This window comes from Prionailurus viverrinus, unplaced genomic scaffold (genome assembly GCF_022837055.1).
Source record: "Prionailurus viverrinus isolate Anna unplaced genomic scaffold, UM_Priviv_1.0 scaffold_39, whole genome shotgun sequence".
In the NCBI taxonomy this organism is placed as follows: Eukaryota; Metazoa; Chordata; class Mammalia; order Carnivora; family Felidae; genus Prionailurus; species Prionailurus viverrinus.
This window is the reverse complement of record NW_025927607.1, coordinates 2,425,203-2,447,800: the sequence shown is the minus strand read 5'-3', so window position 1 is coordinate 2,447,800 and position 22,598 is coordinate 2,425,203. Positions and strand designations below refer to the sequence as shown.

Sequence of the window (22,598 nt, the reverse complement as noted above, 5' to 3'; positions counted from 1 at the left end):
GTCACGGGGTGGCGGGAAACGTGCCCTGGGACGGATGCTGGGCCATCAGCCACCTCCCTTCTGGGAGATTCCTGCCCCAGAGGCCCTACCTGCATCTAACCGTGAGCAACCCCCGCCACCCCTACCCCCCAGCCCAAGGGCCCCTCCACGAAACAGCTGACCCTCTTCAAGGTCGACAAGGTCACGGAAGTGCAGAGGGTGCACTGTTTCCAGGCTGGGCGCTTCTATGCAGGGCGCGCTGGGAGGCCCGGGCTCCTGGGGTGCTGATGCAGAAAGTCCCAGTCTGCAGCAATCAGTCAAGTACTCAGGGATGAGGTCGGCCATTGGTTCTTGAGCAGTTTGCGGGTGGGGGTGAGGGGCCCTTCTCTGAGCCGCAGCACACCCAAGCGAAGCTGGCCGAGCGTTGGGACATTATGGTGGCCACTACCACGCACGGGGACATGCAGTCGGAGGAGCCCTTCCTTCCCAGACCGGGGGCCGCTCCACCTGCTGGAGGCTGAGCGCAACCCACAAGGCCCCAAGTGGGCCCAGCAGGGCAGACCCCGCGAGGACAACGCGACATGCTCTGCCAGGACCTTCAACACCGTGATCAATCAGATCTCGGGAGGATCTGAAAGTTCCCAAAAGTGCCCCTCACAACTTAAAATGTTTGACCTGCTTCTAAATCTGCTTTTCTTCAAAAGTTGCTTTTAACGCTGTGTAAAATGATTAAGTCCATTTGGTTTATTTGTTACAATTACAACATAATTTTCTATCATCTTTCAATGCAAATGAACTCTATTTGTAGTACAATAGAGCTTTCACAAGCTACCTGGAAACCTAGTGAGTACCAAAAATACGCGTATTTGGAAATTATTCCTGAGTTTCAAAACCTAATGAAGAAAACATTTTGAATGCATCGTGTTTGTAACAGGAAGCACACCTATAACAGTGAACTTCAGACCATGCGTTAACATGCGGTGTATTTTATTCATAATTTACAGAAAACCAAATGTCTGAAATAAACACATTTCTGTTTTATCTTAATTTTTTTCCTTGTAAGGGATTTAAGAATATTCTGTGAAATCAGAAATTTTTAATGTTCATTCTTATTTTTGAGAGAGAGAGAGAGAGCGCGAGAGCATGAGTGGGGGAGGGACAGAGAGGGAGACACAGGATCAGAAGCAGGCTCCAGGCTCTGAGCTGTCAGCGCAGAGCCCGAACTCGTTAGCCCTGAGATCATGACCTGAGCCGAAGTCAGACACTTAACCGACTGAGCCCCCCAGGCGCCCCAAGAATTTTCTGTGAAGTTTAAGGCTTATGTAGAGCAAAACCCTGACATAATGCAAGCTCTTCACGAAGTGGCTGTCAGTCCTGGCCTCGGTGAGAAGGCTTTCCAAGAGGCTCTGTTAGTTATTTAAGGGGTCCCGGCTGGTGGGGAGGGGTCTTTGGCCAGAAAGAAAGGTTTGGAGAATTCAATCAGAAAACCTTGATGATGCTCCAATATGAAAAATTATACGTGCATCACTGCTACAAGTAGGAAATCCAAGTATGTATTGTGATGTCAAGCATTTCAGTTTTTTACCCTAAAAATTGCCTTGAAACCCATCTCCCAGAGAAAAGGGAGAAAGCCATGTCACTGGTTGGCCATGTCGGCCCCTTCTGAGCCCATGTCGCCCGGGTTAACGGGTCATTTATCCGCCAAGCCTGTCCCTCGGGCAGCAGAGTGCTTCACGGGAAGCTGCTTCTCAAGTCAGAAGCAAACAGACAGGAACAACACAGATGGGAACTCGGAAAATAAAACAAATGCATTTCTCACTTAAAACAATGAGCACAAATGTGTATGTTTTAGAAAGGACAAAAATAAGAATAAGGAAAAAAGTCACCAAGAAATAAATTTGTCTAAAGTGAAGCCAAGAAACATGGAATTTCAGGATGAAAATAACTCTGGAAACAACTGCTCCTCCTACAGCCGAGAGCTCCACGCACGACAGGGCCTGTGTCCTAACACATGCGGGGCTTCCTGGAAATCTGAGACCCGCCTGCTGTGGCCGAAGAGCCCGTGTGCCTTCTTGAGTTAAGACCCTGTGCCCGGGAGCCAGATGACAGATGGGACATAGGCCTGGAGCACAAGGCCTGGGGCCAGGTGCTGGGCGCCCCGACCCTCTGGGTGCTGGACGCCAGGGTGACACTGGAGGTGGTCACGTGTGGGGACGAGACCCAAGAGGGGAGAGCTGCCGTGGCTCTCCTCACCGCTGTCACTTGAGGAACCCCCACTTGCCCCCGGGCAAACAGAGACCCCAGGGCCCCTGCCCAGCAACATGGCTCCCAGCCAAGAATGAAGCCAGACCACGCCAACGGCTCGCCCAGGCTCAGCCCGATCGCGGGTAAGCCTCTCCTCTCTAAGGGTCTTTTTCCCTTTAACACCTTCGTGAGGTCTCACTGGGTACTTCTGAAAGTCTTCACGGCTCTGCAAACCGGAGAGAACTCTCCAGCAGGGCCGGGGCCTCACCAGTCTCCCCCGCGGCAGGCCCACACTCACTGGGCGGCCGTAGCTTCTAGAACTGCTCCCCGACTGCTCTCCGCACAAGCGCACTGGGGTCCGCTGAGCTTCGCCCACCTATTATGGTCACTGTGACTGACCTCGATCTGCATTCTAATCCTTACCAACTGATTTTCTTCCCGAGGCTAGAACTCGATCCCTCATTAACGTGCTGCAGGGACCATGTGTCAACACCGGCACCTGCACTGAGCCCCCAACTCCCCAGACTCAGGCTGTGAAAGTCAAACTCAAGACTTGTTTACACAAAGCAAATAGGATATTGATGGACACGAGGCCACAATGACTGGTCAGGCCAAAACTGACTAAATCTAGAAAAGTGACAAATATAATGATACGGATTTCAAGTTGACGTTTTGAGTAAAAATAAAATCTTTATTTGTGTTACCATTCCCTGAGTGAACGTACGAAACAGAAGACGATGGGTATTTGAGTTGGAAATGTTTTTAAGGCTACAGCTAGTCACAGTTTTGCAATCCAATTTTAAGTCACACATATGTATTTTCGGGAAAAGGACTCTGACACTTTATCCACATTATGACCTTTGTTTATACAAAGAAGGCCTATTTACTCGTAATGATCTTCACAAAGTTCACATACATGTGACATTTTGATGGTTTCCAAACCATTTTCACAGTCTAGGATATATCCATGGCATGTGTCTGTAAATATTAAGTGATATTGTTGATAATTTGCTGGTGACAATCTAGTTTTACATCCAAAATCTAAAATGCGCAGCCTGCATACTGGAAGAAACTGCACTTCTTGGGAACATGAAGCGATGGCCTTATTTCCTGAAATAAAAACTCACCCTTTCTGACTAAAGACAGGGTCAGTGGTTCCCTGTTTGGCCACCGAAGTCTCATCAGTGAAGAATATCGTAGTATGTGTCCCTTGTTTCCTTCATAGCAATTTAAATGGAAACAGTATTTCTATTTTCCCAGTAATATTGGGACCACAAACATCCTAACTAAACATACTTTTTATCAGGTGCAGAATTTCAGTTAAGGGGGGGATTCTGAAGAGCATTTTTCAGACAGGGTTCAAGTATTTGTGATGAAACTGCACCACCTAGTGACCAAAATGAGACATAACTTAAAGATGTATTCAGATCGCCAAGCTAAGGGAATAAAATAGAAATCCCTGATGTTCATGTAAGAATTTAGCTAACAATTGTTCACTATAATAAGGAATTTTTTTTTAATTTTTTTTTCAACATTTATTTATTTTTGGGACAGAGAGAGACAGAGCATGAACGGGGGTGGGGCAGAGAGAGAGGGAGACACAGAATCGGAAACAGGCTCCAGGCTCTGAGCCATCAGCCCAGAGCCTGACACGGGGCTCGAACTCACGGACCGCGAGATCGTAACCTGGCTGAAGTCGGACGCTCAACCGACTGCGCCACCCAGGCGCCCCATAATTGTTCACTATATACGACTTACTGTAACTAAAATACAACATGTGCGTGATAAGGTCATTTCATCCGTCAAGAGTCATTTCAAGGGGCGCCTGGGTGGCTCAGTAGGTTGAGCATCCAACTTTGGCTCGGGTCATGATCTCACAATTCCCCACCCAGTTCATGGGTTCAAGCCCCACATCGGGCTCTGCACGGTCGGTGTGGAGCCTGCTTGGGATTCTTGGTCTCCCTCTCTCTCTGTCCCTCCCCCGCTCTCTCTCTCTCTCTCTCAAAAATAAACATTAAAAAAAAGGTCATGCCAAGAGTCAAGACACACATTCCCAAAGAAATGCTTCTTTCAGATGACTGTCCGTAATCTCTATAGACAGCTGATAGCTACATTAGTCCCTCATTACAACTTTCACTGAGAAGGGCAGTAAAATACATACATTCACATCAAATTAAACACACACACCAACTTCACATGTGAAAAGATGTACAACCTCCAGAAGACACACTTTATGTGACCAAGAAAGAAGGTGAAGAGAGTAGGGGAGGGTGGCTCAGTCAGTTAAGTGTCCAACTTTGGCTCAGGTCATGATTTCACGGGTCGTGAGTTTGAGCCCCACATCGGGCTCTCTGCTGACAGCTCGGAGCCTGCTTTGGATTCTGTGTCTCCCTCTCTCTCTCTGCCCCTCCCCCACTCACTCTTGGTCTCTCTCTCTCTCAAAAATAAACATTAAAAAAAATTTTTTTTAAAAGGTGAAGAGAGTAAAGTCACAAAAACTTTAAATAAACTAAAAAAGAAATCCACTAAGAGAAATACTCTATTTCAAAATAAAGAATTTGAATGAGGGGCGCCTGGGTGGCTCAGTCAGTTAAGTGTCTTGACTCTTGATTTCAGCTCAGGTCATGATCTCACGGATCAGGAGTTCAAGCACCACACTGGGCTCTGGGCTGGTGGCAGGGAGCCTGCTTGGGATTCTTTCTCCCTCCCTCCCTCCCTCCCTCCCTCTCTCCCTCTCTCTCTCTCTCTCTCTCTCTCTCTCTCACTTTCTCTCACTCACACCATCACTCTCAAAATAAATAAATTTAAAAAAATAATTTGAATGAAAAGAAAAAGGATCTAAAATTTACATTCGATTAGAACGGACACGATGTGGAGAAACCCGAAAGAGAATGTAGGAGGAGACAGAAGCAGGCCCGAGAAACCCCGAGCAGCACTTCCCGGTGAGGGAACCATCTCTGAATTGCCCCCTATCACTCTCAAGCATCTTTTTTATGACGTTCAAAAAGCAAGTATTTTTAAAGCATAAGAAACACCAATAAAACTGCTCTTCTGGCTGTTTTTCAAAAACCCCTTCATAAATGTGAAGGAAAAAAAATGCTGGCATGGGCTTAGTATCTTCCTATTAGCAGAGTTTATATTTCCTCTTGAAAAGAGAGCAAGTTGGTCAGGACAATGAAGAAAATGCCCAAAGCGGCCTGATTCACATATTTATTCTATAATGTGTTATTCAAGTCCATTAGTGCAATAAGAAATAGCTTTTCTTCCAACACAACTTCAAAGACCGGCTGGAGAGACAGCTGGGCTACAGGCATGCTGAAAACACACGCTGCCTCCAAAGAAAATACAAAGTACCGAGACTAAAGGCAACTACAATTTATGTGAAAAGCAGAGGAAACATCTACCATTTGATTTTTAAGTGAGAGAGAGAGAGAAGGCAAGCAATTACTATTACGACGGGTACGTATAAACCAGTAACGGCAACAGGCAGACGCGGCCGACGCAGCTCGAAGAGATTCTTACAGCCGCCTCTCAGCAAACCAGGCGCGTTGGAGTCTGGATCCGAAGTACAGAAGGTACACACACCTTGCGAGCTTTCCGGAACACCTGTGAAAACTGCCCTCAGACTAGGCCTCAGAGAAAGCTCGACTCCAAATAATCGATATTATATAGACCATATTCTTTGAACGTGAAATTGTATTAGAAATCGCCAGTAAAAAGACTTTTTAAAAACCCGTATGTTTCAAAGCTATGGAACAGACTCCTTAATAACCCACATGATAAAAAGAAATAAAGTATTTCATCTTAAAGTTCAAGGAACTTTTAATATTCATATTAAAAATTCAAAGATAAACCATGCTTAAAGAGAAATGTACGGCCTTAAATATATCTGTTTAAAATGACAAGAACTCAGGGGGCGCCGGGGTGGCTCAGTTGCTTAAGTGCCCGCCTTTGGCTCAGGTTATGATCTCGCGATTCACGAGCTCAAGCCCTACACTGGGCTACACACTGACAGAATGAAGCCTGCTTGGGATTCTCTCTCCCTCTCTCTCTGCCCCAACCCTGCTCTTGTACTCTTGTGTTCTCTCTCTCTCTCTCTCAAAATAAATAAATAAACTTAAAATAGGTAGATTAATTAATTAATTTTTAAAAATGGCAAAGACTCAGGCACCTGGGTGGCTCACTCGGTTGAGCGTCCGACTCTCGATTTCAGCTCAGGTCATGATCCCAGGGTCGTGGGGTTGAGCCCCGAGGCAGGCTCTGCACTGAGCGTGGAGCCTGCTTCCAATTCGGTCTCCCTCTCCCTCTGCCCCTCTCCCCGACTCATGCTCTCTCTCTCTCTCTCTCTCTCAAAAAAAAATAAATAAATAAATAAAATAAAATAAAATAAAATAAAATAAAATAAAATAAAATAAAATATAAAGGCTAAAAATAAAAGAGCTAAGTATTTTACACAAGGACTAAAAACATAAATAACCAAGGAAATTAAAAGGAAAAATAAAGAATTGAAACCAATGAAATGAAAACAAAAGTGCCTATCTACAAAACCAAAAGTTGATCCTTTGCTAGAGGGTGCCTATTTCAACTGTTTCTTTAAAGTCTCAAGGTAAAAAGACACAAAATTTTGGGAAGAAAAGGAAAACTGTAACTATAGGCGTATTTTTAAAATCACAAAGGCACAGCTGAAACATGTTTATGTCACGACTTTGGAAAACGTGGACGCAACAGTTGCCTGGAGAAAGGCTGGAGAAGGCACAGCCAGGGGACGCCGATTTCCGCTCTCGCCTCTACAGCAAAGCTTCTTTGCCCCATGTGCAGCCCGCATGTGGGAGATGCTGGTTCCAGAAACCCTCGGGCCCTAGCCAGGCAGCCAGCCTCCTCCACTCACCCATGTGCCTTGCAAATATCATCTTCTGAGCACTCCAGGCAGTGAGGAATTTTGGCAAATTCTCGTCTATGTGAAAACCTTGATTTTTAACTGAGCACGCTGACTTCTGGAATGAAGATCTCACTTCACGGCCCCTTAGTGACAAAGATCTGGCCACTATCGCGGAAGTGGAAGCAGTAGGCACAGCTTCCAAGAAAGAGTCTGGAAGGAAAGGGGCATGCTTTTCTCCTTCTCCCCTTCCTGTTGGCTGGCAGGCAGTCCTGGATGGACCTGGGACAGCTACCTTGGCCCATGAGGTGCCCTGAGGCACGGGGGTCACACAGGCGCCACCTCCAGACTCTGACTCAGGAGCTAAAGCACTTCCCACGTCATTTAAGCCACTAATGTTTTCGATCTCTCCTTCACTCATAGGTGAACCTAATCCTAACTGATTCAAGTATGAATTACCCAAAGAGACTCAAAAAGGAAATAGGAAAACGGAATATACTCACTCAAGAAATTGACTTGGCAAAGCAAAAAGGATTCGTTCAAGAGAATAGAAAAGCTAGCAACACTAAGACTTCAATAGGAAGAAAAGAGCAAGAGGGGGAACCAGCAGTGAAGAGAGAATAATCATCAGCCGTTGAGGAAACGCAAATTAAAACACAAAAAATTAGAAAGACTGACCGTTCCGAGTGCTGACGACGACGTGGGGAAGCTGGAATTCTCCTCTGCTGTGGTGGAAATGTAAATGGTACAACCACTTTGGAAAAGAGCCCGGCGGTTTCCCGAAAAGATAAATATACATTTACCACGTGAGCCAGCAATCTTACTCTTAGGTGTTCACCCGAAGGAACGAAAGTGTTTGTCCCCACAAGGGCTCGGAAGGGAGTGTAACTGGCCGAAACTGGAAACAACCCGACGGCTCATCGACTGACAAATGGCTACACCCACTACAGAGGATGATAAATCCATACAACTGCAGTGGGTGTATCTTACAACACGCTTACGACTCAGCAAGCCAAAGGACACATGCTGAAAAATGGATACATCTCAAAGTAACACGATGACTGAAAAGAAGCCAGACCAAAAAGGAGCACACACTCCACCATCTGCGATTCTGGGAAACAAACAAGAGTGACCAGGAGCAGAGGAGCAGCTGGCGCGTCCTGGCGGGAGCGGGGCGTGGGGAGAGGTGGCCGGAAGGGAGTCCGAAGGGCACAGGCCACTGTGGAGGGCGACGCACACGTTCACTGTCCTGATTGTGGATGGCACAGACGTGTGGAAACAGAGTCTCACTCCACTGGGAGAGTAAATCAGTGCAGCCAGTCGGGGAATGATTTGGCGGTATGGGGTGAAATCAAAGCTCTGTGCACGCTCAGGAGCTCTGGGTCTGGGCACAGACGCTAAAGAAGGTCGCAAACCCCAGCCCCAGGCTGGGTCCCGCTGCTGTGAATAAAGTTTTATTGGAACACGGCCACGCCTCCCGTCTCCTGTTGTCCTCCCCAGGGCTGCTTTCAGGCTATCAGCAGAGCTGAGAAGCTGCAATAGATTGTATGGCCCGTAAGCCTAAAATATTTACCGCGTGGCCCTTTGCAGAAAATGTTTGCTGACTACTGTTCCGGAGACACTGGCTCCCATCTGCCTGGAGACGTGGAGGTGTGTTCACAACAGTGGAAGGCGGAGTCAACACGACATCCGTCAATAAAGGAATTAATAAACCACGGAATACTAGTTACCAGTTAAGAGGAACAAGCTAGATCCACAGGTATCCAAACGGGGAAGGTCTCAGAAGCACACTGCGGCCTGAAGAAAGCGACCAGCAAACGTACCAGCACCGGGGGGAAGCACCGAAAACCCCCGAAGCAGTAGGAACTGCTTATAAAGTAAGGCTCACACCAGCTCTTCCCTGTGACTGCCCTGGGGACAATGGGCCTGGGGCGGAGGCAGAAAAGACATCAGCTTAAGACATCAGCTTTTCCGGTGTGTTTTAATTTCTTTTATTTAAAAAACTCTAAGAGGTTTTTAGAAGACCAGTCGGTGAAATGTAAACCTGATATTTACCAACACACTAAAGAAAACACAGCAGCATGCGTTTCCCCTGCCTGTAATACGCAGACCTTGAAACACTTACTAAACCGTACTTTTTTGGGGTGCCTGGGTGGCTCAGTGGGTTGAGCAACCGACTTCAGCTCAGGTCATGATCTTGCAGTTCTTCAGTTCAAGCCCCGCGTCAGATTCTGCGCTGACAGCTCGGAGCCTGGAGCCTGCTTCCGATCTTGTGTCTCCCTCTCTCTCTGCCCTTCCCCCACTTGCACTCTTTCAAAAATAAATGTTAAAGATAATGAGAAAAAAAATAAATTGTACCTTTTTATTTTTCTGAGAGAGAGCGAGCGAGCACTCCTGTGCACACAGGAGCAGGGGCAGGGCAGAGCAAGAATCCCAAGCAGGCTTCACGCCCAGCGCGGAGCCCAACAGGGGCTCGATCCCACAACCATGAGATCAGGACCTGAGCCGAAATCAAGAATTGTATACTCTACCACCTGAGTCACCCAGGCACCCCCATACTAACTGTACTTTTTTTAAAGCAGCAAATTGTTCACCAAACAAGGACGTTTTTTTCCTTGTATCTTCTAAAGTCAAAATACCTACTCTGAAGTGGACTTTTCCGAGGAAGTCTGAAGCACAGACCTCTGTGCTTTGCATAAAAAGCAAGGCCATAAAATTTAAACCAAGTGAAGCCTCAAAGGTTACCTCCAGGAACAGCCTGGAGGGACACATTCAAGTGCCAGGAACACGGCCAGGGACACCAGGCCAGCTCCGCAGGCCTGAACGGGAGCAGGACACATTAAAATTCCACAGCAACAGACAACAGGCCGCAGAGGAGCCAGCGCGGCGGGGGCTGTCCAGCGAGGCCTCAGCAGCATTACCCCCCCCCCGCCCCTCCCCCTCCCCGTGACACTACAGGCGCCCTTCGAACGTCACTCTCACCAGTCTTCTCACTGGCGGCTTCGGGCCACATCTTCATGACAAACTAGGACGTTTTAGGCAGAATTATCCACGTGTGCATGTGTGTGTGTAAAACTTATTGGAATTATTGGCTGCCAGCAAAACTATCCAAAAAACATCTTTCTGTTAAAAAACCAGTAAGTGAAGATATACTCTTATTTGTTAAAGTGGCTGTAACAGAAAACCTAGCCGTGACGTTGGAGGCACCTGGCCTGCAAGCAGGCACCCCAGCGTCACACGCCCAGGGGTGGCAGCTGGCAGGAAGCCCATGGGTCCCGACAAAAGGACGTCCCACACCGGTAAGCAAGACCGCTGGAGGGCACATACTAACAGCAGGTAGACTGAAAAGCCAGACCGGAAGCTGCCCAGGCTCTTCTCCTGCCATCGGCCAGGGCCAGGCGGCCAGCCTCCCGACCCTGCAAGCAGGGAGACGGGATGCACCAGGCAGGAAGGGGACGGCCACGGGGTCAGAGCAGAACAGGCCTCTGGCCTTGACTCCCGAGCCCCCAGGCGAGGCCGCGGCCCCACCCGGGACACACTGGAGGAGCCCCGAGTTTCTATCCTCCCGGCCGAGGAGGTGGGGGGAACCTTCCAAGTGTGTGCAGCCTCTGCAGAAAGCCCTCCTTACCTTCTCTCCAGGTCTGGGCGGCTGCTGAAGCTTCTCATAGTCTTTCTTGGTCTCCAGAATCTTTTTCACAAGCCCTCCTGTTGAGAATCAGTGGTTTTATGTTATTGTCCGCCCTGAGGAGCCCTTCCATTCTAAATGGGGAGGGGGTGGGGAGGACACTAATTTCTTGTTCTTCCTCTTTCTATACTGAAAACGGCTTCAAATAATCTTTATTTGGTGCAAGAGAGTCTGCAATCCACTGATAAGTAGCTGGTGGTGGAAATTAAGGATAAAATTTCAGTGTTTCACTAGTAGGTATCCAAAGGATACAAAAATGCGGATTCGCAGGAGAACATGCACCCAATGTTTACAGCAGCAGTATCAACAGTAGCCAAAGTACGGAAAGAGCCCAAACGTCCATCGATGCATGAATGGATAAAGAAGATGTGGTTTATATATATAATGGAGTATTACTTGGCAATCAAAAAGAATGAAATCAGCACTGGGTGTTGTATGGAAACCAATTTGTCAATAAATTTCAGAAAAAAAAAAAAATAAAATAAAGCTGTGAAGAAAAAAAAAAAAAAAAAAAAAAAGAATGAAATCTTGCTACTTGCAACGACGTGGATGGAACTGGAGGGTATTATGCTAAGTGAAATTAGAGAAAGACAAACATCATATGACTCCACTCACATGAGGACTTTAAGACACATAAGGGAAGGGAAGCAAAAACAAGATAAAAACAGGGAGGGGGACAAAGCCTAAGAGACTCTTAAATATGGAGAACAAACAGAGGGTTACTGGAGGGGTTGTGGGAGGGGGGATGGGTAAAGGGGTGAGGGGCACCGAGGAGGGCACTTCTTGGGATGAGCACTGGGTGTTGTATGTAAGGGATGAGTCACTAAATTCTATTCCTGAAATCATTATTACACGGTATGTTAAATAACTTGGATTTAAATTTTAAAAAATTTCAGCGTTTCAAAGAAATGAGCTCCTCAAAGGTGAATAAACCAAAACTTTGTAAATGGAAAACAATGAAGAGTAAATTAAACAGGTAAGTGTTGCAAACACGTGTGACAATTCTGAGCTGGTTCTAAGCACAAGATACTCCTTTTATATTAAGTCAAGAATCTTCAGCTTCCTTAGAAAAAAAGAATTACCCATGGGGTAAATACCATAAAAAAAAACACCATTTTCTTTAAAACACCATCTCACCCAAATGTACATCAACATGAAATTGGCTGAGTAAACCCCAAGCACCTGGTCAGTGAGGGAGGCCGGGGCTGGGAGCAGGGGTGAAGCCACTTCCCCGCACCGCTGCAGAGCAAATGCCAGCACACGCTGCCCAGTGACAAAAGCCAGATGGAGAAGCATAGATCCTGGTGAACAGACACACACACACACACACACACACACACACACACAGACACGTATTCACGTATACTTTTTAAAGGAAAGTATAAGCCGTATTTCTCACTGTTTCCTACAGGGGGAGGGAGAGGACAGGGCAGAAGCCCCGAATCTCTGAATCTATCTTGCTTGGTACATTTGACCTTGGAAACAAGTGACTACTTTACATACATAAAACAAAATTAAATCCAATTTTTCAATGCCTAAAAACTGAAACCAAAATGAAACTAAGAAACTTAACATCAAAGTGGCAAGCGTAGCCTAACAAAGAACTGTTCCGTTAACTGGTTGTCTGTCCCCAGTGGGACGCACCCTGAGAACAGACAGACCTACCAAGAAAACTCCTAGTGTTTTCAGTCATCTGCTGCGGCTCATTACTGGTGGTGGTGTTCTCCAAGTGCTGTGCGTGCCGTAGGGGACAGCAAACAGACGGCCGATGGCGCTAGGAGCCAGGATGCGGGGCATGAGACAGATATGCATGTATAAAATCAAAGATTTAAGAAAAACTCTAAAGAGTAAAGCTGCATTAGAAATGCCAATGTGAACTTGGATATATTTTTCTCGTCTTAAAAAAGGTAAGAAAACCCCTAGACACAATGACCAATCCAGAGGAAACATGCAGCCAGGCTCCGTGGAGAGACGGAAGGTTCCAGATATGGGGCGGGAAACACGCAGAGCGAGCATGAAACATCTTCCCCATATCAGAAGACGAGGAAGCTGCAAAGTCTCCCGGGATGTGTCAAAAGGTCCCAGACAGCCACTCGAACAGGCTCCACTGAGTCAACACTGGACAGTCAGAACACTGATGAGAAAGACTGACTTGGCTTGAAATGAAGCACATTACGTGTATTAAAAGGAAACCTGTGATTTCATACAGGTATCAACACCAACCCTCAACAGTCAGCTTGGATGGCGACAGGAAACAAACTCAGGAAAACCCATCAACAAAGGGAGAGCATGAATCATGCCGCCCACCTCTCCCATAGAGACTGAGCCCTGGGGCCACGGCTGGGGAGGCAAAGCTGTGCACAATGGCGTCCTCCGGCTAACCTTGAGGAAGGGCAGGTTCCTGCCACCAGGCTAACATCACAAGCAGAGAGACATGCAGACGTCAGGAAGAAGCACCACCACCTACTAAGTATTCTGGCACCTGATTGGGTCTCTGGAACCAAGTTGCAAGCACAGAAGAGCATGTGAAAAACCACAAGCATATCACAGGCAACACCCAACTGTGGGAAACTCTTACGGACAACCAACCAGCTTCTTCAACAAATACGTTATGAGGGAAAAGGGGAGGGAGGTTAAGAGAGACCTAAGAGTTAACATCAATCAGCTGCAATGCAGGGACCTTATTTGGATTCTGACTCAAAATAGAAAAAATATACAAAACAACTAGGAAAACAGTATTTGATGACATTAAGAAATTGTCTTGTTACCACAGTAGAATTATAGTTATATATATGTTTTTAAAGAGCCCTTCTCTTTTAGAGGGACACGTGACATGTTAACAGAAGAAATGATCTTCTCCAGGACTTGAAAACAATCTGGGGGAGACAGGAAACCATCAAAATCCTAGAGGAGAACAAAGACAGCAACCCCTTTGACCTCAGCCACAGCAACTTCTTACTAGACACATGGCCGGAGGCCAAAGAAACAAAAGCAAGCATGAACCACTGGGGCTTCATCAAGACAAAAAGCTTCTGCACACCAAAGGGAACAACCAACAAAACTAAAAGCAGCCAAAGGAATAGGAGAGGATCTTTGCAAACAACATATTGGATAAAAGGTTAGTATTCAAAATCTATAGGAACTTATCAAACTCAACACCCAAAAAACAAATAATCCAGTGAAGAAATGGGCAGAAGACATGAATAGATACTTTTCCCAAGAAGACATCCAGATGGCCAACAGACACATGAAAAGATGTTCAACGTCACTCATCATCAGGGAAACACAAATCAAAGCCACACTGAGATACCACCTCACACCTATCAGAGTGGCTAAAATTAACATAAGAAACAACAGGTGTCGGCAGGGATGCGGAGAGAGGGGAACTCTTTTGCACTGTTGGTGGGAGTGCAAACTGGTGTAGCCACTCTGGAAAACAATATGGAGGTTCCTCAAAAAGTTAAAAATAGAACTACCCTATGACCCAGCAATTGGGTAATTTGGATAAATATGAATAGGTATTCACCCAAAGGATAGAAACATACAGAATTGATGGGGCACATGCACCCCAATATTTATAGCAGCACTATCAACAATAGCCAAACTATGGAGAGAACCCAAATGTCCATCGACTAACGAATGGATAAAGAAGATGTGGTACACACACACACACACACACACACACACACACACACACACTGGAATACTACTCAGCCATCAAAAAGAAGGTAATCTTGCCATTTGTAACAACATGGATGGAACTAGAGTATATTATGCTAAGTGAAATAAATCAGAGAAAAACAAATATATGATTTCACTCATACATGGAATTTAAGAAACAAAACAAACATGGGAGGGGGAAAAAAGAGGGAAACAAGCCATGACTCTTAACGAAAGAGAACAAACTGAGGGTGATGGAGGAAGGCGGGTGGGGGATGGGTCAAAAGGTGATGGGCATTGAGGAGGGCGCTTGTCAGGATTGAGCACTGGGTCTTTATGCAAGGGATGAACCACTGAATGCTACTACTCCTTTTGAAGAATTGTTTTTTAGTGTTTTTTTTTGAAAGAGAGAGAGACAGAGCATGAGCAGGGGAGGGGCAGAGAGAGAGAGAGAGGGAGACACAGAATCCGAAGCAGGCTCCGGGCTCTGAGCTGTCAGCACACAGCCCGATGCGGGGCTCGAACCCACGAACTGCGAGATCATGACCTGAGCCAAAATCGGACACTCAAGTGACTGAGCCACCCAGGTGCCCCACCGAATGCTACTCCTGATGCTGATATTACAATATATGTTGACCAAGTGGAATATAAATAAAGACTTAAAAACCAAACAAAGAAAACAGCGTGGGGGAATGGGGTCTGCAGCAGGCAGAGGCTTAGAGAAAACGAGATGAGCCGATCACGGCTGAAGCCATGTGATAGGTACAAGGGGGTTCATTAGGAGACTCTTCCTGCTTTTGCAACTGTTTGAAATCAAAGACATTTGGGAAGAGAACAAATATTACAAATATTGTCGATTTGGAAACAACCCCAGAGGTCGAACCTCTACCCTAACCCCACGCCACGCTGGAAGCTACTGACCGAGTCCCGGGGTCCCGGGGCGCTGCGCCCCTCGAATCCGGGAGTACGAGCCACCAACCGAGGAGGAGCCCATCCGTGCTGCGGTGTCTCACTGATGCTCCTCTGAACCCTGGCCGACACGGGGCGCTCAGAGCTCAAGGGCACGGGACCCCTCCCGCGCACAGCTGTGCGCACCCCACACTCACCGTGTTTCTCCTCTTCCTCCATGTCTACCGCTGGCACCTGGGCAGGAAAGGAAGGAGGAAAAAGCTGATTCTCGAAATCCTGCCTCTGCGGATGTCCCCAAAGCAACGACAGAATTAAAGAAGGCGGACATCTAACCAAAAGGTTAGAGGAACGTTCGTCTCCGGAACCTGAATGCGGGAGCATGGATTCCAGCGTCGTCCAAGTGCAACTACAGAAACACGCTCCCGCTAACTCACCACTTCAAGTTCGGACATCTCAGGGAGCTGTGGGGCGGCCTCCACCACAAACTGGTCGTCTTCCTCACCGTCGGAGTTCTGTGCGTCTACAATTACACTGGCCACGGCTTTGCCACTCCCTGTCCTGGAGCACCAGAAATCACATCACACAGGAATGTGCTGGCCACACGTCTGCATCAATCCCATGCACCCCGGGCTCCAAGGGAGGAGGTCAACCACCAACCACCTCCAGAACATCACAGAATGTAGGCCTGGGTCCCTGTGAGTCCTGCCCTCTGTGCCCCCACTAATGTTGGCCTCTGGTCCTCACCCAGCCCCCTCCCTGTGCCCCTATCTCACAGGGGCCCCCAGGGCCTCCCCCACCCAGAGCCTTGCCCCTCCCCTGGCCGCACTCTCTGGACACCAGTCCTCCGCCTGCAGCCTCTCACCCGGAGGGCCCTATTCTTCCAAGTTGCAACACCAGGGCAGGGGTGGCAATGTGGCCACAGACCCCTGCTTCTGGGTCTCTCCCAGAACACAGCAGCCTCCCCCGGTCCCACTTTTCTGGGTCCTGCTCCCTGCCCAGCACCTCCTCTCCCCCGAGTCCTACCACCGGTCTGAGTCAGCCTAACACCCAGCTGCCCAGCCCGCAGGCCTGGCCCTGTCCCCCCAGGTGACCGCTTCCGTCCTAGGGCTCTCTCAGGCCTCCCGTGGCCACTCTCAGGAACTGCCCCGCCCGCTGCCACCCCACTGCAGGCCGCTGTCAGCTCTCCTCTGCTCGCACACTAACTTCTGCTGCACCTGTGCCTGGACCACAAGCCTCCAGACCAAATGCACCGCGGCTCCCACCTGCCTTCTCCTCCTCCCGACCCGCCTAACACAACCACGCTTCACCGAGTGCCCGTAACTCCCTCCCCCACGATCACAGCACAGCCAAGTGCACGCACACACATGCAGGCTCGCATGCACACGTGCACACCCTCTTCCTGGCTTCGGGGACCTTGTACAAGGTCAGGAGGGAACCTGTGCTTGGGCGTGAGCTCTTGAAACGGTACACGTTTCTCCGGCACCAGGCCCTTCAGCCCTCAAAAGCATCATCCTGCCCCCGGCGGGGCCCAGCCTCGCTTTGCCCCGTGCTCCCCCCCACCGCCCCCGGCGTGCCCCGAACCCCTCCCACACACACTCCCCCATCAGGAAGCCCTCTCCACCCTCACCCCGCCTCGCAGCAGAGGCCTCACCTGTCCGCCGTGAGCGCCTCCGCCCCGTCTTGACGCTTCACCCGGGGAGGCGCTGGTCTCGCACTCCCAGGCCGAGGTGGCTTTCTAAACCCAGATATTGGAAAACCAGAGAGGGAATGTGACACACTTGCACATTTCAAAGGGGACGACAGAAAACCCAGGTCAATGTCATCGCTAATGTCCCACCGTCAACTGGTCAGGACGCAGTCTGCAGAGCATTAAGAACATTCCAGTAACCTGACAAGTTGAAAGTATCCGTCTCTTAATCCTATATTTTCATTAAATTTAAGATCCAAAAAGTAACCAAAACATTACCATAATTATGAATTTCCCTAAATCTTTAAAATGCCCTATGTGTAGCTACTTATACCCAGCATGTGAAAATTAAGCAAACGGTTTTTGCGTTCTTTGTACAGGCATTTCCTCATAATTAAGCTCGAGCACCGGACAAACGGCAGAAGGTGCAAAGAGAGAGCACGTTGGCCGCAGACCTGATGTTGGCCGGAAGCTCGCTCGGCAGCTCGGATTTCTCCTGGACAGAAGGTCCGACTTCTTCTGAAGCGTGACAGTCGCATCAGCAATTCACAAAGGAAGAAACACAAATAGGTAAGTGCTTGAAAAGACAGCCATCGGGTAAGTGCAATGCAAACGAGCTTTATTCGTCTATCATTTTAATGAAGACAGAACAGTCGTTTCTAGAGGTGGTGAAGATCTGGGAGACGGCGTGCGAACCCTGGAAGTACAAACCGATTCTGTTTCTTTGAAAAGGTGGGTGGATCCGGTCAGCTACAACCTGAGAAGGATGGACGTGTGTAATCCGCGGTGTCAAGAGGGTCACCTGCCACCATGTATTAGTGACGGGCGGTGGGTAACTCCAGCCGCACACCGGACCCCCTGCACAAAACGTCATCACTCCAACATGTAACAGTAACGAGTGTGTCTCGTCACACACACACACACACACACACACACACACGACAGGGGTCCTAGAAGGACAGTCATTTCCATGAGAAACAGTGCTTTTCATCTCCTTCTTCATATTTTTCTGCATTTAAACAGATTCTACTTTGGGTATGGACCAAATTGTTTTTGTAATCTGAATAAAGCTTCTTCATTTTGGTGAAAGGACTTAATAGGTAAGTAACAAACTCTATTAAGGCAATTAAATTCATCCCACTATTTAAAGTAAAAAGCCTTTGGGGCGCCTGGGTGGCGCAGTCGGTTAAGCGTCTGACTTCAGCCAGGTCACAATCTCGCGGTCCGGGAGTTCGAGCCCCGCGTCAGGCTCTGGGCTGATGGCTCAGAGCCTGGAGCCTGCTTCCGATTCTGTGTCTCCCTCTCTCTCTGCCCCTCCCCCGTTCATGCTCTGTCTCTCTCTGTCCCCCAAAAAATAAATAAACGTTGAAAAAAAAAACTTTTTTTAAATAAAAAATAAAAAAAAATAAAGTAAAAAGCCTTTGTATTCTAGAGAATAGAATGAATCAAAATTTGAATTTAGAAATGTACTTTTTACTCTGGAAAGAGTCCTGAGATGCATTCTGCTGGAACATAAGATGTGTAGATTAAATCTTAAAGTGGTACACGTATGGTTCCTTAACAAATCTGAGAGTCCACGTTCATACTGACACACACACACACACAATTTATAGCAAACACACTTAGTGCAGGCCATTCCTTACCTGTATCACTAGGGGAGTCACCTAAAAAAAAAAAAAAAAAAAAAAAAAAAGGCACATCAGAAAACCAACTTTTGTTTTAGTGACGCTCGGAATACGAAACGAGCAGGACTAGGGAAAAACACAAACTAAGTAACACAAACGCCTGTCGGGAAAACACGGCCCTTTCCTCGGAGCCTTTTCCAGTGTCCCACCGCGATCCCTTCGTTTTCAAAGAGGGAAAGACAAAGAAGAAAGGAAACTATGACCCATAAAATGCCATTAATGAAAAGACGAAAGGGATATGAAGAGAGAGGATCACACACACAGATGAAAGATACACGGCAACAGCTGACACGACCAGGGAGCCGCCAGCAGACCGACGGGGACACGAGGGACGAGAGGGGTGACCTGGCAAACAAGGCTCCGGGCACTCTGACGACTGGACAAGAGCGACGGGGCCCTCCCCACAGAGCTGACCAGCAGGGCTCTGCCACGGCCTAGCTCCCTATGGGCTACCTTTGCTCTTTTCACCCAGGATCCTTCTTCAAGGGCTGCTTTTTGGGGACAGAGGTGACCTACGTGGCCACAAGCACACGAGTGAAGGCCCGGCAGGGGTGGGGTGGACCCCAAGTCACAGGAGGACAATCTCTGTGTGACACGACCACGTTTGCAGAAGCACGGAAGCTGCACGGGTCCGAGTCAGCGCCAGGGACCCGGGGTCGCCCCGAGGGCACACACGCACCCACAGGGGGAAGAGTGCTCCTCGGACACCTTAGCCTGCCCGCTGAGGCGCACTTGAGAACGTTCTGGTCACCGGTCATAGAGCCACGTGAATGGTGCCCCAAAGAAGGTGGCTCTCGGGACAGGAGAGGCCACGCCTCCAGGGCGACAGGAACCGGGAGGCCCTACAGGGCCCATACGTAGGGAACACAGGAGCCTCCCGGAGGTCACGCTGCACAGAGTGACAGGGCAGGGGCCAGGCCCAGTGTAACTGTGGGTTGGTGGTTAGGAAGCACCCGGAAATGGCGCTTCCAGACAGCGCCACCGGAAGGACGGGGTGATGGCAACGGGGGGCTTGGGCTCACCCCCGGGACGGGCCTGCCCTGGGGCCAGAGCAGGTAGCAGCAGACCCTCTCCTCGACACCGTGCTGCCTGGCCCTGGACCCCAGACTCCTAAGCTCTCGTCGAAACTCACGCCATCGGGTTGGGGACACACCGCGGCTGCTGGAGCTCAAGGCCGACACCCGGATGGTGAGCTCACAGCGGCCTCACCCCTTCGCAGGCGGGGTCCCCCGCCCTTGGGCGAGGGCTCCAGCCTCAGGGGCGCAGGTCTCGTCCGGACCCTTCACCAGCTCTGCCTCTTTCCCCGCCCACGCACACCTCCTCCCTGGGCAGACCCTGCCCGGAGCACCCCGGAACCTGCCTGTCCCCCCACCGCCCACACGGCCCAGGCCGCCCCCGCCTGGACCAAACTGACGCGACCCACGTGCGATTCAGCCGCTCAGCCAGCACGCACCCGGCCCCATGCGGCCCCGTGGCCCCCACGCTCCCGGCCAGCACCCCTCACCACACGGCGCCCCCCCAGGCCGGGTCCCCGCGCCCACCGCCTCGGGCCTGCCACGCACCCGGCCTGCGGCGTGCACGAGCCGACGAGTGTCACCCGGCCCGCGGACGCTGGCTGCGGGACGTCCCCTCCGAGCCCGACACGTGCCCGACAAACGCCGGACGCATCTTTCACCACAACGTTTTCTCGATGCAGAGAAAAACCAGGCCCAGAGCAGAATCTCACCAAGGTGCGACTTAGGACACCCCGAGGACATGACAGAAACGTCGGGTCAGGGCAGTGTCCCGAGCTGTTTAAAAGTCCTCTCTGAACGCGAAACGTGGGAGGTGTGCGGCTGGGCCGACGGGACTCCAGCAGTGACTCTGAAGCTCGGTTCGGGTTGTTCCCGACTCCGCCTGGGCTCCGCCCGCCACCCCAGAAAGGACACTGGGGTCACCACGCAGTGACCAGCCTGCCCTAGCCCAGCTGATGTGAAAAGGCGACAGTGGGCCACCCACCACATCCAGTCCCGACGAAGAACCAGGGACTGGACTCCGTGTGGGTCAGAAAGCCAAGGGGACCTGGCCGCCGCCCTCTGGGGAGAGAGGAGCCCCCCAGGGTTACATCTGGGGGGACCCCTCTCCCTCACCGAGAAAGGAGTGAGGAGACGGGTGTCCCGCTTACCTTTCCGCTTCACTGCTGGTCCTGGCTCGACGTGCTCACGCCTCAGACTAGCTGAATTATCGTCTGAAACGCTAGCTGAGTTAGTATTAGCTTCTTTTGTGCCTGACATAAAACAGTTTAAAATGGGTCACGAAGACGCACACACGGGCGGGTCCCCTCCGGCTCCAGTACTTACCCCGCTCTCCCACCCCACAAGCTCCCAGAACACCCACCGAAGGCAGCTTTGGAGAACTCACACCCAGAACGTTCCTCTCAGCGTGGCTGTGGGATCAGGAGAGGGAAGGGGTGCCCGGACTGTGAGCAGACCCCAGGCCCACTCAGCCCAGGCGGGGAGGCGTGGAGTCCCCACGGCCGAAGCCAACTAGCCCCTCCACCGCCATTTCCAGAACCTTCTCCACCCGCCTCCCCACTGCGGCCAGGCCCAACTGAGAAGCCGCAAATAGGTGGCCGTGTCAGGAAAGCAGGGCAAAGAGAAAAATCCTTCCAGCACAGTGCACAGTCCTAGAGATCGAAAGTTCCCAAATAACTTGTGTACTGATGGCTGACTAATGTGCCAATGTCTATGAAAATAGAAAAAATATCAAACACCTAATAAAACATTTTTTATACTAAAAATAAGGGGCGGGAGGTGCTAGAGGAACAGATTTTAAACTGTGGCAGGACCCAGGGTAGAAAGCTAACCCATCACCACAGGACCTCACTCTCTAAAATGAAATCAGGAGACAAAAATAAAATTAGAAAAATTGTTCCCTTTCCTGAAACACAACCTTACAATTTCTTTAAAGTATTCAAATAAACAGTTTATATCAGAATCAAACTATCATTAACTATCAAAGACCTGATTTTATGTAACAGAACTACATACAATAGAAGACACGCAATTTTCTAAGGAAATTTTGTTGGATCTATAAAAATGCTTTAAACAGCCTGATTCCAATAGTTAATTATTTATGATCTATAAGACAACCAAAGAATATGATATACTAACCTCAAAAATAAATCTAAACTTAAACATCAGCTTGGCAACTGCAGATTATCAATTTTAAAAGAAAACACAAGAACTATAGGTTGTTACGCTTTATTTGAAAGTGCCAAAACTTTCCTACGCCATACAAAACCCACCATACGGTAAGTGATTTCCAAATGCATCGCCTCTGCCTATATCTCAAGGGGACCAATGACACTTTGCACCGTTTCACCGCTTCCAAGGTCTTGTGGCATTCTTTCTTTCTTTCTTTTTAATGTTTATTTTTGAGAGAGAGAAAGAGAGACAGAGTGCAAGCAGGGGAGGAGCAGAGAGAGGAGGAGACAGAATCCAAAGCAGGCTCCAGGCTCCGAGCCGTCAGCACAGAGCCCGACGCGGGGCTCGAACCCACGGACTGTGAGATCGTGACCTGAGCCGAAGTCAGACACTTGACCCTGAGCTACCCAGACGCCCCAACTCTGCATTTTTATAATAAAAAGTTGTACACAACAAAGCAACAGGACATGGGTGAGAGCACCCGAGCACAACGCAGCTGTAAGGATGTCCCCATGTCCCGTCAAACAGCGGCAGAGAGAACAGGCCCATCACGCAGCTGGTGCTCCGATACGGAGCAGGGAAGAAGCGGACAGCTTTCCTGTGGGGTGGTTCGGGGCGCGTGGGAGAGCAAGAGGGAGGACACAGCAAAACGCAGGAACGCTCCCGTGACGCCCCGGTCCCGCGGGCG

At 49.3% G+C, this 22,598-nt stretch overlaps 1 protein-coding gene across 6 annotated transcripts in view; it reads right to left on the bottom strand.

Annotated features, from left to right (window-relative positions):
• TRAF3IP1 (TRAF3 interacting protein 1) overlaps positions 1-22,598 on the bottom strand; it is a 61,774-nt gene that overhangs the window by 23,986 nt on the left and 15,190 nt on the right. For 3 of the 6 annotated variants that reach the window (XM_047846543.1, XM_047846546.1, XM_047846547.1), the window contains 7 exons: positions 20,890-20,991; positions 18,684-18,704; positions 17,496-17,559; positions 17,005-17,088; positions 15,788-15,911; positions 15,551-15,587; positions 10,728-10,804 (listed from right to left, as the gene is read on the bottom strand). In XM_047846543.1, coding sequence (XP_047702499.1) covers positions 10,728-10,804; positions 15,551-15,587; positions 15,788-15,911; positions 17,005-17,088; positions 17,496-17,559; positions 18,684-18,704; positions 20,890-20,991 — 509 coding nt within the window. The remainder of the gene's footprint in view (positions 1-10,727; positions 10,805-15,550; positions 15,588-15,787; positions 15,912-17,004; positions 17,089-17,495; positions 17,560-18,683; positions 18,705-20,889; positions 20,992-22,598) is intronic. The other 3 variants (XM_047846544.1, XM_047846548.1, XM_047846549.1) reach the window with 3 other exon arrangements.